Source organism: Zingiber officinale, chromosome 3B, assembly GCF_018446385.1.
Source record: "Zingiber officinale cultivar Zhangliang chromosome 3B, Zo_v1.1, whole genome shotgun sequence".
In the NCBI taxonomy this organism is placed as follows: Eukaryota; Viridiplantae; Streptophyta; class Magnoliopsida; order Zingiberales; family Zingiberaceae; genus Zingiber; species Zingiber officinale.
This window is the reverse complement of record NC_055991.1, coordinates 74,773,680-74,793,053: the sequence shown is the minus strand read 5'-3', so window position 1 is coordinate 74,793,053 and position 19,374 is coordinate 74,773,680. Positions and strand designations below refer to the sequence as shown.

Here is a 19,374-nt window from a genome sequence, read left to right as displayed (position 1 = left end):
CCTTTCCGACACGGGAGGATATGATAAGTAGGCACTCAAGTCATTATCAAGACACCGATGGAGACTGGATAGTTTGTCCGAATGGAAGAAGGCAGGTTACTACATAGCTACCGCATTGAAGAGCAACCTGAGGCCACCAGAGCGGATAGGTCCCGATCGAGCGACTACCCCACTATACCAAGCAGTGGGACATGACGGCGGACGGAGCAAAGTCTCGGCTGACCGGCTACCCCACTCGGCCCAGCAACGAGATCACTGTAGTATCTCTCGACATCCTTTTGGGAGACAGTGTCGCTAACACGAGTCATGGTCGACAGGCTGATCGTATGACAGAAGCTTCTACTGTCACGTCAGGGAAATACGTGCCCTGTTAAGGTATGGTTCAGGAGTACTTTCTTGATAAGGCCTTTTCATGGGACACCTAGGAGAGTGTGCCCATACCTCAAGAAGTATGCACGCTGCCTACTAGAGCTCTATATAAGGGGGGTCCATCACCGGTAGAGGTACGGGTTATTCTTGAGTTCTACTGTTAGGTCATAGCTGGGGATCGAACCGTAAGTATTAGAATGATAATCTGAATATTTTATCCTGGTACTATAGTCTCGGAGACGGTTAATCAAGTTATATATATATATATATATATATATATATATATATATATATATATAAAAAGTGCTTGTATAATATTTTTGATCGAGTTAGATTAAATAAAATATTTAGTATATAATTATAATAACTAAAGTAAGAAAATATAATGGGGGCATTTTTTGATTTTTTTTAAAAAAAATAATAGAAAGCAAGAAGTAATTTTCTTTTATGGATTCTTATAATTAGGTGCATTCTATTGATTTTTATTTTATTCAAAATTAAGTGGATATTTGATTTCTGTCTTACAATTTTTCAATCAGTGATCTAGCCTGGTCATGAGATAAATCCGAAAATACGACTCCTCACTCAACAGCAATGTGCTATATTTTTTTACTACGTAATAAAAGGAAGTATCCTATAATTTTTTTTAATTAATTTAATTAACCTTATTGACTATATTAATTTCATCTTATAAAATTTTTTTATCGATGATTAGATAAATTAGAAAGTGCTCATGACAAGCGGTTAATAAACCCAGTATCCTTTAATTACATGTTTCATTTAGAGAAAAAATTTCTACAAATTTATCATAATTAAAAATCAAATTACGTATATACAATTTAAATATCCTACCTTTCCACTATAACCCTAGGGATAAGACAATATCCTATAACACACCACAGCTTAGATTCAAATTATAAATACTTGAGGAATTATTTAAACTTCTTACCATTTCATAATAACCCCAGGCATCAGTCCATCTTTTGAGCGTTTTAGTATAACGGTCTTATTTGAATTATTGCTCTAGATTTTGACTAAAGAATGACTCTATTAATTCGAATTAATAATGCAATACGTGCAACGCATGTATAATTTAAAATATAAATTCACATGTTCGATAGAGCAAATTAAAAAAAATAATAATAAAATTAATAATACACATGAGAATATTTCTAAAACTTAAAATAAATTGAACATTGATCCGGATATAGGGAATGACATGGAAGTAATTAAGGAGAAGGAGGAGGGCTTTTTTGTCATTTCGCCTTTAGGGTTTTTGGGCTTAAAAGAGCACGGTTCGTGCTCTTAGAAAGGGGAGGGGGGGCGGGGGCTCGTGGGAGGAGGAGGCCGCCGCCAGTGGGTTTTTCCCTTTCTTGCCGGCGCCGAAGCCTGACACATGTTGCCCCTCTCCTCCATCTCATGTCCTCCGGCCTCCTCAAGCAGACCTTCACCCTCTCGACGGCCAGCGGCCGAACCTCATGCTTTCCTCGTCCTCGACCGTCGAGCTCCACGCCGGCCTCGCTGCGACGCACGGCTAGCGTCTCAGGCAGGGTCCAGGCTATCTTTCCCTTTCCTCCCTCTCCTCCTGTCTGCAGACACCTCCGGCGGAGGGCGCTGCTGCCCTTTCTCCACGCCAGCAGCGCCTCGGATCCTAGTCAGCGACGCCCCTAGTGGGCACCGCCTCTGGCGGTTCTCGCTGTCCCAGTGGCAGTAGCCGCCGTTGGCGGCGATCGCCGCCCTTAGCGACATCCGTCACCTCCAGCAGCCAACGCTGCCTTCGGCAACCACTGCCCTAGCCGCCTTGGGCGGTCAGCGCCTCTGGCGCCCAGCGCTGCCACCTCCGGATGCCACTGTCGCAGTCGCCTCCGGCGACCAGCATCCCCCACAGCTAGCTCTGGCATCCCGACAGTCCGCATCGACGGCTGTACATTTGTTGTCTCCATGGCTTTTGGGCGTAGATCCGTCCCTCCGTGGTGATATGGACATCCATTGGGTTTTATTCTGCATCTTTATTATGATTATGAGCTATCTGTGCTATCCGGTCTGCGTGCTGCGTATCGGCCTATGAGCCATTATGTCTCGGCTTACATGCCGCCTTGTGGATACATGGCACACCGGACTCCACGTCGCTGCTCCTATATCCAGCTCCGTTACTGATTCATATCCATCCTTCCGGCGGGACCGTGACGACTCGGTCAGCATCCGATCAGCTCCTCCATCCATCCGAGGGCGCCCCCCTGGGCCAGGGTACGTTCTCGTACCTTTTCTGCATTTAGTTAATTATTCTGTCATTAGTATTCGGTTGCTCATATATCTGTGGGATTCGCCTCGAGCACCGAGGTACCAGAGGTCGGGGCGACCCGGTCGCTGGATGCAGGTACAGTTGACCGGAGGAGGACTTCCGACGATCTAGTCAACGCAACGGACAGATCATCAACCAGGTCATGGGGATGCGGTCAACCTTCCAGACACGTCATACCGGCAGGTTCGTCTTCTCAGCTTCCAGACAGGATCAATTTGGCGCCGTCTGTGGGAACGCGCCTGATCTGGAACGTGAAGATGGACGATGCCGGAGAGTTCTGCCATTCTCATGACCCCGGTCAGTTTTCCCGTTATTTATTCTATCAGTTATATAATTTGCATTAGTTCCTCGGGTGAAGACCCCCGAGCCGATCGGCCGGGCGGATTATATACGAGCCACAGGCTCAATGGCGAAGACCCCCGAACCGATCGGCCGGGCGGATTATATACGAGCCACAGGCTCGATGTAGAAGACCCCCGAGCCGATCGGCTGGGCGGATTATATACGAGCCACAGGCTCGATGTAGAAGACCCCCGAGCCGATCGGCCGGGCGGATTATATACGAGCGGATTATATACGAGCCCGTGGCTGCCACGGGCTCGATGGTGAAGACCCCCGAGCCGATCGACCAGGCGCATTATATACGAGCCACGGGCTCGATGTAGAAGACCCCCGAGCCGATCGGCCGGGCGGATTATATACGAGCCACAGGCTCGATGGCGAAGACCCCCGAGCCGATTGGCCGGGCGGTTTATATACGAGCCACACGCTCGATATCGAAGGCCCCGGACCGTTCGGCCGGAGGTATATTGTACGAGCCACACGCTCGATGGCGAAGACCCCCGAGCCGATCGGCCGGGCGGATTATATACGAGCCACAGGCTCGACGACGAAGACCCCCGAGTCGATCGGCCGGGCGGATTATATACGAGCCACACGGTCGATATCGAAGGCCCCGGACCGTTCGATCAGAGGTATATTGTACGAGCCACACGCTCGATGGCGAAGACCCCCGAGCCGATCGGCCGAGCGGATTATATACGAGCCACACGCTCGATATGGAAGGCCCTGGACCGTTCGGCCGGAGGTATATTGTACGAGCCACACGCTCGATATCGAAGGCCCCGGACCGTTCGGCCGGAGGTATATTGTACTAGTCACACGCTCGATGGCGAAGACCCCCGAGCCGATCGGCCGGGCGGATTATAAATGAGCCACACGCTCGATATCGAAGGTCCCGGACCGTTCGGCCGGAGGTATATTGTACGAGCCACACGCTCGATATCGAAGGCCCCGGACCGTTTGGCCGGAGGTATATTGTACGAGCCACACGCTCGATGGCGAACACCCACGAGCCGATCGGCTGGGCGGATTATATATGAGCCACAGGCTCGATGTAGAAGACCCCCGAGCCGATCGGCCGGGCGAATTATATACGAGCCACATGCTCGATGTAGAAGACCCCCGAGCCGATCGGCCGGGCAGATTATATACGATCGAATTATATACGAGCCCATGGCTGCCACGGGCTCGATGGTGAAGACCCCCGAGTCGATCGGCCGGGTGGATTATATACGAGCCACAGGCTCGATGTAGAAGACCCCCGAGCCGATCGGCCGGGCGGATTATATACGAGCCACACGCTCGATATCGAAGACCCCAGACCGTTCGACCGGAGGTATATTGTACGAGTCGCACGCTCGATATCGAAGGCCCCGGACCGTTCGGCCGGAGGTATAATGTACGAGCCACACGCTCGTTGGCGAAGACCCCCGAGCCGATCGGCCGAGCGGATTATATACGAGCCCGTGGCTGCCACGGGCTCGATGGCGAAGACCCCCGAGCCGATCGGCCGGGAGGATTATATACGAGTCCGTGGCTGCCACGGGCTCGATGGCGAAGACCCCCGAGCCGATCGGCCGGGAGGATTATATACGAGCCCGTGGCTGCCACGAGCTCGATGGCGAAGACCCCCGAGCCGATCGGCCGGGTTTGAATTAGCCCTCAGGGCCGTCTAGCCCAGACGTTAAACCGTAGAGTCGAACCGGCGACTATAAAAACCCCGGCTTGAAGACTGTCTAGCCCAGACGTTAAACCGTAGAGTCGAACCGGCGACTATGAAAACCCCCGGCTTGAAGACCGTCTAGCCCAGACGTTAAACCGTAGAGTCGAACCGGCGACTATAAAAACCCCGGCTTGAAGACCGTCTAGCCCAGACGTTAAACCGTAGAGTCGAACCGGCGACTATAAAAACCCCGCTGCATGGACTAGGGCCGAGCGGTTGTCACATGTCATGGAGCATACCGGAGCCTTTTATCTCCCCCGTTCGGGGTTGAGTTATTACCGATGGTCACGGACAGGAGTACCACCACTGGTTGTGGACCAGGATCTCCGGGCTTTGCGTCTGTTCGGCTCACGACACTCCAGCTCTGTTTGCGCATGATACGCCCATAAGACATCAGCCACTTAGTTTTACTCGATTGCTGGGCCGGCACCTTACGATCGCCCGTTGACTATTTTTGGGGCTGCGCAGTCAGCACTTTCATAGCCGTCCGACCGGTATCGCGCGGCATCGTCCGCCCGACATTTATTCGATCGATCACCATCATTTTGATCGCTCGCACGACAGCGTCCGTCTAGCATTTATCCGACCGATCGACATCATTCCGGTCACACTCGCGGTATCGTCCGCCCGGCATTTATCCGACCGATCGACATCATTTCGGTCGCACGCGCGGCATCGCCAGCCCCGCATCTATCCGTCCGATCGACATCATTCCGATCGCCCGTTCAGCATCTTCGTTGTTGTGTGCCCGTTATCGTCATCGTTCGCAGAGATGTTTTTGTCCCTCGTTCGGCATCTCCGCGGTCGCACATTCAGCAGCGCTTATCCATTCAGCCTACTCGTTGTCCATCATGTCGCTCGGTCTGCTACCATTGCATTCGTCGCTTGCTTGTTTTGGCACTCGGTGGGCGTGGTGTCACTTGCTCAGCATCGGTTCGATTATTGACTCGGTCCGCTCGGCATTGCTGCCATCTCAAGCGACGCCACTATTATATCGACCATTCGGGTGACATTGTACATTGGGTTCAGCGATCTGATGTTGATATCGAGAGCGGTTCAGCCCTTTGCGATAGACTTGTCTAGTCAGTCGGACTCATCGCCTCCTTCGACTAGACTTGAGGGGAGGCTTGTGATCCGGATATAGGGAATGGCATGGGAGTAATTAAGGAGAAGGAGGAGGGCTTTTTTGTCATTTCACCTTTAGGGTTTTTGGGCTTAAAAGAGCACGGTTCGTGCTCTTAGAAAGGGGGGGGGGGTGCGGCGGCTCGTGGGAGGAGGAGGCCGCCGCCAGTGGGTTTTTTCCCTTTCTTGCCGGCGCCGAAGCCTGACACAGGTTGCCCCTCTCCTCCATCTCATGTCCTCCGGCCTCCTCAAGCAGACCTTCACCCTCTCGACGGCCAGCGGCCGAACCTCATGCTTTCCTCGTCCTCGACCGTCGAGCTCCACGCCGGCCTCGCTGCGACACACGGCAAGCGTCTCAGGCAGGGTCCAGGCTATCTTTCCCTTTCCTCCCTCTCCTCCTGTCTGCAGACACCTCCGGCGGAGGGCGCTGCTGCCCTTTCTCCACGCCAGCAGCGCCTCAGATCCTAGTCAGCGACGCCCCTAGTGGGCACCGCCTCTGGCGGTTCTCGCTGTCCCAGCGGCAGTAGCCGCCGTTGGCGGCAATCGCCGCCCTTAGCGACATCCGTCGCCTCCAGCAGCCAGCGCTGCCTTCGGCAGCCACTGCCCTAGCTGCCTTGGGCGGTCAGCGCCTCTGGCGCCCAGCGCTGCCACCTCCGGATGCCACTGTTGCAGTCGCCTCCGGCGACCAACATCCCCCACAGCTAGCTCTGGCATCCCGACAGTCCGCATCGACGGTTGTACATTTGTTGTCTCCACTGCTTTTGGCGTAGATCCGTCCCTCCGTGGTGATATGGACATCCATTGGGTTTTATTCTGCATCTTTATTATGATTATGAGCTATCTGTGCTATCCGGTCTGCGTGCCGCGTATCGGCCTATGAGCCATTATGTCTCGGCTTACATGTCGCCTTGTGGATACATGGCACACCGGACTCCACGCCGCTGCTCCTATATCCAGCTCAAATACTGATTCATATCCATCCTTCCGGCGGGACCGTGACGACTCGGTCAGCATCCGATCAACTCCTCCATCCATCCGAGGGCGCCCCCCTGGGCCAGGGTACGTTCTCGTACCTTTTCTGCATTTAGTTAATTATTCTGTCATTAGTATTCGGTTGCTCATATATCTGTGGGATTCGCCTCGAGCACCGAGGTACCAGAGGCTGGGGCGACCCGGTCGCTGAATGCAGATACAGTTGACCGGAGGAGGACTTCCGACGATCTAGTCAACGCAACGGACAGATCATCAACCGGGTCATGGGGATGCGGTCAACCTTCCAGACACATCATATCGACAGGTTCATCTTCTCAGCTTCCAGACAGGATCAAACATGATTTTATTTTAAAAGATCAACTCTAATTTTAGAAGTAGACATTCCGAATAAATTTGAAGTACCATTTAATTATTTACGATCAACTGAATCCTAATCTCACATTCAAAATCAACCAACACTAAGATTAAAGTGATGTGTAAAATAACAAGAAACCAAGTGCACCATTGATGTATTAAAAAAGAGTCGATAAATTAAATAATTCATCATAATTTTTATCTTCGGCAAAAGACTAACATTATATTTGTAGTGGATAAAATACAAAGAATTAGTCTTATTTGGCAATTAAAAAATATATTATTTGCCTTTAATAAATTAAAATGTATTTATCTTCTCAACTTTTAAAATATATTTTAAAATATTTATATATTTTCCTGATTATATATATATATATATATATATATATATATATATATATATATATATATATATATATATATATATATATATATATCCTAAACTGTGAGTAGATGAACACGCCGTGATTCTCCCGTCGGTCTTGTTCCCTCTTTAAATAACCCGCCCAGCCAAATCCCTAATCACCTCGCGAAACTCTAGACCTCATCTCGCCATGGAAGCGACCCTTGCCGCCTCCGTCCCCATCCATGGCGGCCGATCCTCACTCTCTCGGCATCGTATCTCGATGAAGCCCCATTTCTATTCCCCGAAAACCCTCCTCCGCTTCCCGGCTTCCAGGCTTTCAAGGGCCACCATGGCAGTTTCCTCCACCGAGTCGAACCCACTCCGCGCCGCGGCCTCCGGCGCCGTCGTCCTCGCCGCCCTTCTCTCCGCCGCATTCCGTCCTCCTCTCGCCCGCGCGGATCCCTCCGCGGCTACTCCTCCGGCGGTCGAGGTGCCCGCGGACACCGAATCGGACCCCTCCGTCGCCTCTCAGCTTCTCCGCTCTCTCCTTTTTCGAAAGCTCGAATCCGGGGACGACTCAGAGGCCCTCGCCGCCATCGGCCAGCTCATCTCCGCCCATCCGGACGAAACGGAGTGGAAACTCCTGGCCGCTCGGCTTTTCCGCGAGACGGGCGAGGTCGCAGAGTCCCGCCGTCTGCACGAGGAGATCCTCGCCGTCGATCCGCTCTCATTTGAGGCTCTCTTCGAGAACGCGGTCCTCTTGGACCGGTGCGGAGAAGGGGACGCGGCGATCGAGCGACTGGAACAGGAATTGTACCTCGCGAAGGAAGAGCAGCCGGAGAAGGTGGCCAGGGGCGCGCGGCTCATCATGGCCCAAATGGAATTCTTGCAGAAGAAACCGGAGGCGGCGCTGTCGAGCTACGAGGAGTTGGCCAAGGAGGATCCCGACGACTACAGGCCGTACTTCTGCCAGGGAGTGATCTGTAGCTCGTTGAACCGTAATGAAGAGGCAAGGGAGAAGTTCTCCAAGTACCATGAACTTCTTTCACTTAGGAAATTAAATTGAGGTGGATGAATGGATGAATGGATTGTTGCAGACGCTTGAAGGTTGATAGATTCACTGAAGCACAGCCGAGGTACAAGTTTTGTAAGTCGAAGTTAAAATGAATTATTAAATCGCGAAACAAATGTTTAAGTTCTTGAATTTAGTTCCTTTAAATATTATCAGCAGATTATGTGTAAGGTGACGTTTGATCTCTCTTATGAATCGAAATGAGAATGTGTATCATAGTATTATGGAATATGAATGGTAATGAGCTTGGGTATCATTCTTAAAAATAATGTTTTGTTAGTTGAATATTTTCAATCGAAATAATCTAAATTTCCTTTTCTACCCCTAGAGAAAAATAAGAGAAAAAATTAGATGGAAAAGAAAATTGAATGTGAGAGAAACATATGATGAAAGAAAAAGTGTGATGAGAGAAAGTGTGATGGAAAAAATGAAAAAAAGTGTGATGAGAGAAAAATGAGGAGAGAGAGCATGATAGGAGAGATTGAGAAGAGAAAATGTATGATGAGAAAAAAGTATGATAAAAAAATGAGGAGAGAATTAAGAGAGAGTGATGAGAGAGAATATGAGAGAATAAGGAGAGAGAATAAGAAGATAGAGTGAAATGAAAAAAAAATTGAACAAATATACTAAGGGTATTCTATTCAAAACTTAATTCTTATTCTCATTCCATCAAAACCCAAGGGATCGGAGGAGATGAGTTTCATGTATATCCAAATTTTTTGATTTCATTCTAAAATTTTCATTTTATTCCCATCAATCAAATATAAAGTTTGAAAATAAATCCATTCCCTTATTTTTATATTCCTAAATCAAACGTCATCTAAAATTTTTATATTTTTAATTGATTGGTTAGTAATTTAATCTTATAAGTTTATTTGTTGGCTCGAAGAACTAGTATGTTTATTTTTATATTTATTTATTTATTAGTTTAATAGTTTTGTCATGAACCTTTTTATATATGTTTATTAATAAATTAAAATTTATTCATTTAACTTAATAAGTTGTTTAAATTTATATATTTAATCAATGTTGTTTACGTTATATGAATATAATTAATGATCCTATTTGAGAACAGTAAACACGATGACACTATATAAAAAAATAATATTTTAGGGACGAATTTTGGGACGAATTTGTTAAAAGAAATCATCATAACAAATTTTGCGATAAATTTTGAAACGAAAATATATTCGTCCCAAAAATGCTGTTGCTAAATTTTACGACGAATAAATAATTTTCGTTGGAAATTTTTACTACAAATTTCATTTTTTTATCGCAGAATTCGTTGCAGATTTGCAACGAACATTAATTTGTTGTAAATTTCATAATCTTAAATATGAGACAAACATAAATTTCGTCCCAAATTTACAACGAAATTTTTCATCGCAAAAAACGTTACATAATTACAAATAACCACGGTAAAAACAATCTTATTTTCGTCACAAATTTACGACAAAAATATATGTTCATTGCAAAACTGTAATAAATTCGCAAATCTGCAACGAATCTGGATTCGTCGCAAATCTGCATTGAATCTGAATTCGCCGCAGATCTGCAATGAATTTGGATTCGTCGCAGATCTGCAACGAATCTGGATTCGTTGCAGATTTACAACTAATCCAGATTCGTCCTAGATTTACGACAAATTTGAATTCGTCCCAGTAAATATCTCTTTTTTCACTATAAAGCTTAGCCATTTTATAAATTTGCAACGAATTTTGGACGAATCTAGATTCGTCGCAAAAGTTGTTCCTTTTTGCGATGAAAAACTAATTTTTGACCCCAATCTACAACAAATTTTGCAACGAATCCTGATTCATCGCAAAAGTTAATATGAATCTCGGCCAGATTTGCGACGAGAAACTAATTTTTGTCCCAAATCTGCAACAAATTTTGGGACGAATCCTCATTTGTCGCTTATTTGGGACGAAATCATATTGTCACAAATTTGTAACGAATCTTAATTTGTCGCTAAATTACGATAATTTTGCGACAAAAAAATTTGTAGCAAAATTTGTCCCCCCAAAAAATATTTCCAGAATATTTCTTATTGTTTTCTTTTATCTTATTTACAATAACACATACAACATCTTCAACAAAATAATATCCAACACATATCCAACACATCCATATCCAACATCCAAACAAATCGTCCCAAAACTAAACACAGTGATATCCAACATCCAAACAAATTATCCCCAAATTAAACACATCATATTCATATATACAAATAACCAAAATCCAAATAACAAGTTCAACAAATCATAATATCTAAACATGAAAGTTCTATCATAACAAGGCATTCAAAGCAAAAAAAAAAAAAAAAAATACAAATTGTTACGTCTCAAGAGCTTTGGTCACCTTCCATGTTTCTTTTCGTACGTTAAATTACAAACAAACAATAAGTAACATTTATAACTTAAAAAATATGTTAAACATATTAATGATATCTGTATTTAACATTTACATACATGAATGAAATTTGTAACTAAGATTGTTTGTCAGAGAAAATACAAAATATCACCATGACATAAAATGTAAAGTATCAAGGTGAAATTAAAGTTGTTTACTATTCATATCCTTTGTTCAAGACTCATGTTTCTAGTTAATGCTTTGTTTCATATTTCTTGTATAGAGTTGTAATACCTACTAGTGTCAAACTCGTAATATTGTTTTGAATATATTTTTTATACAGTTATGACATATAATATACATGTAAAAATGCGTACCAAACATGACATAACATGCAAAGTATTTAGGTAAAATAAAAATATAGAATGAACTATAACATCATATGAAAAAAAATCCAAACATAAAATTTACCATAAATTTACGAAGAATCACCACCATCGCCATTATCATCATACCATCATCACCGTCGTCACTGTCACTAGGAGGAATTTGACTTGGAACAGAACTTAACTGAAGATGTTGCATAATAAAGTCTTGTTGTCGGCATACTTTTCTCGTTTCTTGATCTCTTTCCTTTATAATGCCCTTCAACTGGGAAATCTCTTCAGTCAAGTTATGCATCTGCTGAGTATGTGAGGAGGAAGAAGATATACAACCAACTTTATGGGTTTTGCCCAGAGAGCTCATTCCGAATATCTTTCCTCTACTTTTTGACCCCCACTCGCCTGTAGCCATAAATTGAAATCAATATCAACAAATGGCTCAGACCCCTCAATATCAACACTAGCAGAACCTGATCATCTCTGTGCTGCCTCTAGCTCAACATATTTTTCCTGTATTGTAATAAAAAAATAAAATAAATTTACATTAACAAAATTTTAAGAACGCAAAAGTATAAAGTTAGAGCGGGTACATTAATAATAATAGAATCTAAGTTATTAATTAAAAACCGAAATTTATACAAACCTTAATTGCTTTAGCTCAGTCCTTGCTCTAAGTCTTATCTTTTTTCTAAAATGTACGGGTGAAAGTATCTATAAAATCAGGCTCCGTTCCCATTTCTTTAGTCTAAAAAAGATAATTTGAAATTATTAAATAGTGTAAAATGGATTAAGAAAATATTGGGAGAGTTAAAAAATTACTAATCTACGTCTATGCTCATCGAACCTCTCGCATATGTCGCAGACATATCTCCAGAATTAAAAGATTGATTTATTTTATTCCGGTCACTTCTTTTTTTAAACTCCTCACTTTCCTAATAATTTGAAATCTTTATCCAATTTTCCTCGGTGATGAATGGTGGTTTTTCCCCTTAGACTTTGCATGACTGAGTACATAGCGAATGTGATCGCCACATTTTTTCATGAAAATTCTCCTAATTTCCATCTCATCAATCATGTCCCAAGTGAATGATCGCTACAATGGAAGAAAAATAATTATTTATATATTCACCTTTATTTAAGATATGAAATGAATGAGATATACCTTAAATTCACTCCACCATAGCTCTCTTGTCAGTACTAGAGTGTTGTATAACTCATCGTGTTTCCTCTCCATTGGTTATTCACGATTCTATTAATCTCGTGAACAACATGGACAGAATTATCAAATCTATTATAAATTACAAAAAATGTTAAATAATTAAAATAGTTTTAAAAAATGAAATAGCTTGATTCTACTTACGAATCTCCATAAGGGGATATAAACTCTTGAGTGTTTGGCCTCTCAGCAACCGAGTGTCAAGAAGGAACAAAAGAGGGTACAAGCGGCTCGATCGGTGAAGGTACTGTCGAAAGAGAAGGCACTGCCGAAGGAGAAGGCGATCCTGTAGAGGAAAGTACTGGCATAGCTATATGCGACGGTACTAGCATATGTGTATGTGATGGTACTGACATAGGTGTATGCGACGATGTTACCTAATCAGATGGGGGCATAGGAACATTGTCTGCAAGAGCTGTAACTTGAGATTTTCATCTGCGACCACCCCGTCGAAACATATTATGAAATTATTTAAATTTCTTAATTAGTCAGAATAATTAAGTCCAGTTAATTTGTTTTGATCTAGTATCACAGAAAGTAGATTCTGAGATGTCGTATCAAAAATATACTGAAATCAAAATATATAAACAACATTATTGACTATTTTAAATAATTTATAAGATAAAATATGTGGACTTTTATATATGAATTGTCTCCCAATATTTTTGATATTTTCATCGCCCTCTAATGGAAATGAGAAATTATATTTCCTTAATGGGTACTAATATGGGTTAGGTTTCATAGGTCTCCAATAAGGAAGGGAAAGAAGATAACCAAATGGAGAAGATAGATCAATATTGGCCGGGATATGCCTCCAAGGGGGCAGACCCATATTGATCAGCAGATACCTCAAAGGAGGTAGGCTAATATCGGCCGGGATATACCTCAAAGGAGGTAGGCCAATATCGATCGAGACATATTTTCAGGAAAGTAGATCATTGTCGACTGGGGTTTACCTCTAAGAAGGTAGGCCAATATCGGCCGGGATATACTTCCAAGTAAGTAGGCCAATATCGGCCGGGATATACTTTCAAGTAAATAGACCAATATCGGTCGGGATATACTTCCAAATGATTAGATCATTGTCGACCGAGATATACCTCAAAAGGAGGTAGGTCTGTATCGACCGAAATATGCTTCCAAGGAGGAAGATCCATATCAATTAGGATATACCTCAAAGGAGATAGGCTAATATCAGCCGGGATATACCTCAAAAGGAGGTAGGTTTGTATCGACCGAAATATGCTTCCCAGGAGGAAGACCCGTATCAATTAGCATATACCTCAAAAAAGGAAGGTCAATATCGGCCGGGATACGTCTTTAAGGAGGCAGGCCAATATCGATCTAAACATGCCTTTAAGAAGAAAAGCCAAGATCGGCAGGTTGACCAATACCTTAGAAAGATACTTGATAAAATATAGCCTAGTGCTAGTTAGGATAATTAACATAGAAGGGCGCCGACAGAAGCCTCATGAGGAATAATAATCATTACTAAACCTAGTCATGATTAACTTCGACCGATACAAGGAACATTGGTATATTGAGCTATCCATGATATAATAGAAGCAGGAGGGGCGGGAAGAAATAATAGAAACACTTTAAAGGGACTCATGAGATAGGATAGAGGTAAATATTTCAAATAAGATAATTAATGAAGATATCTGCAATATGTGACAATATGACAGGTATTATATATTTTTTGGCCGGAAATGTGTTTTTAGATTGTTTTGCAGGTGCTAAACGACAAAGAAGGTACATCTGAGGTACAAAAAAGATTCCTTAAAAGTTATTCATCACAAGTACGCAACTTACGTCATCTCATAACAAACTCTAACAAACCGGGGTCCACTTCAAGACTACGGAGGTTATATGAAGTGGTATAAAAAGGGGAATCATCTCCGTTGGCTAGGTAAGTTCACATCATCAAGCACATTCGTAACCCTAATTTTCAACTATTGTTCATCTTCTTCTTCCACACCAAGAGAGATCACTGACTTGAGCGTCGGAGGGCCTAGCCAGGGATTTCCACCCCGATCTTAGGTCATTGACAATAGTGTTGGATGGTCTCTTGTGCACAGGAGGTCTTGGAAGCTCCGGATCTGGTTTTCTCTTTGATTGGATCTCTCTCTCGTCATCGGGTCTTCGCGCAAGGAGGGCATTGGGTGATCCTATTCTTCCTGATCCGCTTTGGGTTTCTCGGATCAGCGTTCTCTAGGCTTTCTTCTCCATCAACAGTGGGTTTCTTCTTCTGGATCTCCGTCTTGTCCAACTTCTCAAACATGATCAAATTTGGCGCCGTCTGTGGGAACTTCACCTGAATCTGAGACTACAAGATGGAAGAGGCCGGAAAATCAAACCTACTCACCATTAATCAAGAGGATCTGGATTTCCTCATCAATTCTCACGTACAAAAAGTCTTACAACAACAACAACAACAACAACAACTTCAAGCTCACACTGGAGCTACTCTACCAACAGCTCATAATCCGGCGATTTCAACTACTGAGCATCGAAAAGGAAAGGAACCGGAAGAGGAGGAACATGCATATTTTCCCCCAGCTGCTGTTTCTCCAACAAGACGTCCACGAGCCTTTCTTCGCACTCCCATGGAGCAGGGGGGGTAGGAGGCCTGTGTTTCAGGAATCCTCTGGCGAAGCACCAGACAGAGAAAAGCGTAAGATCAAAATGATAACTAGTGATAGCTCACCAGAGAAAGTCATCTCCCCATTCTCTCAGAGTGTACTGGATGATCCGCTTCCTAAGCGGTATCAAAATCTTCAGATCGGTGAGTACACTGGAACGACAGATCCAGAAGATCATTTATTGAAATTTGAGAATGTAGCATTATTACAACAATTCTCGGATGAGGTGAAATATCGGATGTTCCTTACTACCCTCGGAGGAGCTGCACAACGCTGGTTCAAGAGATTGCCAAAGAAGTCTCGGACGTTTCTCCTGTAGTTATGGAGCATTCTTTACACGTCTTCCTAGATGCCCGCTCGGTCATGCAAAGAAAGAGGAATTTTAGCGCGGAACAGAACCAAATCATCAAAGAAGAGATAACTAAACTTATGGAGGCTGGTTACATCAGGGAAGTACAATTTTCCAGCTGGTTAGCTAATGTAGTGTTAGTCTCTAAATCAGGAAACAAATGGCGAGTGTGCATTGATTTCCGAGATCTCAACAAGGCTTGCCCAAAAGATTATTATCCATTACCCAGAATCGATCAATTGGTAGACTCCATTGCTGGATGCGAATATATCTCTATGCTAGATGCTTATCAAGGCTATCATCAGGTTCCCTTAGCTAAAGAAGATCAAGAAAAGGTCAGTTTTATAACATCTGAAGGTACTTATTGTTATAATGTTATGCCCTTCGGACTAAAAAATGCAGGAGCAACATATCAAAGACTTATGAATAAGGTTTTCCAAAAGCAGATTGGTAGAAATATGGAAGTATATGTTGATGATATCTTAATTAAATCTCTTCAAACTGCTGATCTGTGCAGAGACGTAGAGGAGACCTGCAAGACATTGACACAATATGGGCTCAAGTTAAATCCGAGCAAATGTTTATTCAGTGCAAAAGGAGGAAAATTCCTGGGATATATGGTGTCCGAACGGGGAATAGAAGCCAACCCGAGCAAAGTCAAGGCACTTCAGAACATGGAGCCACCGCGCAACATGAGAGAAGCTCAAAGATTAACCGGCCGGATTACAACCTTGTCTAGGTTCATTTCCAGGTTGGCCGATCGTAGCTTCCATTTCTTTAAAATACTAAGAAAAACCAATAAATTTCAGTGGAATGAGGAATGTGATAAGGCTTTCCAAGAGTTAAAAGATTATTTGTCTACTCTCCCTGTATTAGCCAAGCCTATAGTAGGAGAGACTCTTTGGGTATATTTGTCTGCTAATGAAAACGCTGTAGGTTCTGTATTAGTCAGACAAGAAGGAAAAGAACAACAACCTGTATATTTTTCTAGTCATTTATTAAAAGGAGCTGAGTGTAGATATACTACGCTAGAGAAATTGGCTTATGCACTAGTCTTGATCGCTCGGAGGTTACGCCCATATTTCTTAGCACATGAGATTATTGTATTAACCAACGACACTCTCAGATGGGTCTTCATGGGAGGAGCTGGAGACTTTAAACCATCACAGAACATAGTCGATCGGAAAATCTCATGAGGTAACCCGGACGGGTCTTCATCGGAGGAACCGGAGACGTTAAACCATCATAGAACATAGTCGATCAGGAAATCTCATGAAGTAACTCGGACGGGTCTTCATAGGAGGAACCGGAGACTTTAAACCATCACAGAACATAGTCGATCGGGAAATCTCATGAAGTAACTCGGACGGGTCTTCATGGGAGGAACCGGAGACTTTAAACCATCACAGAACATAGTCGATCGGGAAATCTCATTAGGTAACCTGGACGGGTCTTCATGGGAGGAACCGGAGACGTTAAACCATCATAGAACATAGTCGATCGGGAAATCTCATGAAGTAACTCGGACGGGTCTTCATGGGAGGAACCGGAGACTTTAAACCATCACAGAACATAGTCGATCGGGAAATCTCATGAGGTAACCCGGACGAGTCTTCATGGGAGGAACCGGAGACTTTAAACCATCACAGAACATAGTCGATCGGGAAATCTCATGAAGCAACTCGGACGGGTCTTCATGGGAGAAACCGGAAACTTTAAACCATCATAGAACATAGTCGATCGAGAAATCTCATGAAGTAACTCGGACGGGTCTTCATGGAAGGAACCGGAGACTTTAAACCATCACAGAACATAGTCGATCGGGAAATCTCATGAAGTAACTCGGACGGGTCTTCATGGGAGGAACCGGAGACTTTAAACCATCACAGAACATAGTCGATCGGGAAATCTCATGAAGTAACTCGGACGGGTCTTCATGGGAGGAACCGGAGACTTTAAACCATCACAGAGCATAGTCGATCGGGAAATCTCATGAAGTAACTCGGACGGGTCTTCATGGGAGGAACCGGAGACTTTAAACCATCACAGAACATAGTCGATCGGGAAATCTCATGAAGTAACTTGGACGGGTCTTCATGGGAGGAACCGGAGACTTTAAACCATCACAGAACATAGTCGATCGGGAAATCTCATGAGGTAACCCGGACGGGTCTTCATGGGAGGAACCGGAGACGTTAAACCATCATAGAACATAGTTGATCGGTAAATCTCATGAAGTAACTCGGACGGATCTTCATGGGAGGAACCGGAGACTTTAAACCATCACAGAACATAGTCGATCGGGAAATCTCATGAGGTAACGCGGACGGGTCTTCATGGGAGGAACCGGAGACTTTAAACCATCATAGAACATAGTCGATCGGGAAATCTCATGAAGCAACTCGGACGGGTCTTCATCGGAGGAACCGGAGACTTTAAACCATCACAGAACATAGTCGATCGGGAAATCTCATGAAGCAACTCGGACGGGTCTTCATGGGAGGAACCGGAGACTTTAAACCATCATAGAACATAGTCGATCGAGAAATCTCATGAAGTAACTCGGACGGGTCTTCATGGGAGGAACCGGAGACTTTAAACCATCATAGAACATAGTGGATCGGGAAATCGCATGAAGTAACTCGGACGGGTCTTCATGGGAGGAACCGGAGACTTTAAACCATCACATAACATAGTCGATCGGGAAATCTCATGAAGTAACTCGGACGGGTCTTCATGGGAGGAACCGGAGACTTTAAACCATCACAGAACATAGTCGATCGGGAAATCTCATGAGGTAACCCGGACGGGTCTTCATGGGAGGAACCGGAGACTTTAAACCATCACAGAACATAGTCGATCGGGAAATCTCATGAAGTAACTCAGACGGGTCTTCATGGGAGGAACGAGAGACTTCAAAGCCTAATCAACCGGGATTATATTGACATGGTAAATACAAAGCTATATGGATTTGTTCACAAAATTGGTTGACATTTTGCACTGGATTAGAAGCCAGGGTTCAAGGGGGATTCTATGCATATGACACATTTTCCATCTGGAAGCTCATTCATATTGAAATCTTTATTTAAAAATCGCCCGGAGTATTATACTCAGCTCGGAACTCAGGTGTTTTATACAGTTCCTTATCTAAAATCAATCGGGATTATTCATTCTTTTGAAATATGAAGCACACCAGATGTTATCTGCAGAAGGATTTATCAAGACAAGGCTTAACTTCAAGAGATGAGCAAGGAATTCTCGAATAAAGCTTATGCTTAATGCTCGAAAGCATTTCAAAAGAGGCGTTCTCAAATCAGCACAATAGAGAAACAGGTAAGTATCAAAAATTTCCTATACATCGCAATCACTTAATTACCAAGTTTTGGTTACACTTCTTTTCATTACCGATTTTTCCATTAAAAGTCTTTTACGAACAATCTTTTTAGATACTGATACGGTGTGTAGTGGCGGGGCCCAGAAGATGGGAGGAGAAGAGTCAAGGCTATGTAACGGTCAAAGGACAGGGTGATGCGGTAGTCAAGAGTCAAAATGATGTGGCAGTCAATAGTTGAGGTGACTTGGCAGTAAAAAATCAAGCATAGGAGGCGGTCAAGAGTCAGGTATATGTGGTAGTCAAAGGTCTAGCAGACCTGTCAATCAAGGGGTCAAGGTAGAGGAAAGACAAAGGGCGACGACAGGTGGAGCTCAGGGACAGGTGTTGCAAGGGACAGCAGCTCAGGAGAACGGGTTTGCTGAAAATGCGAGTCAAGGAATATAGGTTGAGATAGGCAGAGCTGTTCAGAGACAGC

General features: G+C 44.0%; 1 protein-coding gene and 1 long non-coding RNA gene across 2 annotated transcripts; one reads left to right on the top strand and one right to left on the bottom strand.

Annotated features, from left to right (window-relative positions):
* Nucleotides 1–7,735: 7,735 nt before the first annotated feature.
* On the top strand, nt 7,736–8,858 carry LOC121968365 (protein SLOW GREEN 1, chloroplastic-like). The gene has a single exon (XM_042518778.1). It carries the CDS (start codon nt 7,760–7,762, stop codon nt 8,615–8,617), a length of 858 nt encoding a protein of 285 aa, XP_042374712.1. The 5' UTR covers nt 7,736–7,759; the 3' UTR covers nt 8,618–8,858.
* Nucleotides 8,859–12,414: 3,556 nt separating this feature from the next.
* On the bottom strand, nt 12,415–12,551 carry LOC121968364. Its single transcript, XR_006108096.1, has 2 exons — nt 12,521–12,551; nt 12,415–12,451 (listed from the first exon to the last, which is right to left on the bottom strand). It is a non-coding gene; the product is annotated as an uncharacterized LOC121968364 (long non-coding RNA).
* Between the last annotated feature and the right edge of the window lie 6,823 nt (nt 12,552–19,374).

Coding starts and splice junctions, on each gene's coding strand:
- LOC121968365 (XM_042518778.1), top strand. CDS start 7,760: ATGGAAGCGACCCTTGCCGCCTCCGTCCCCATCCATGGCGGCCGATCC.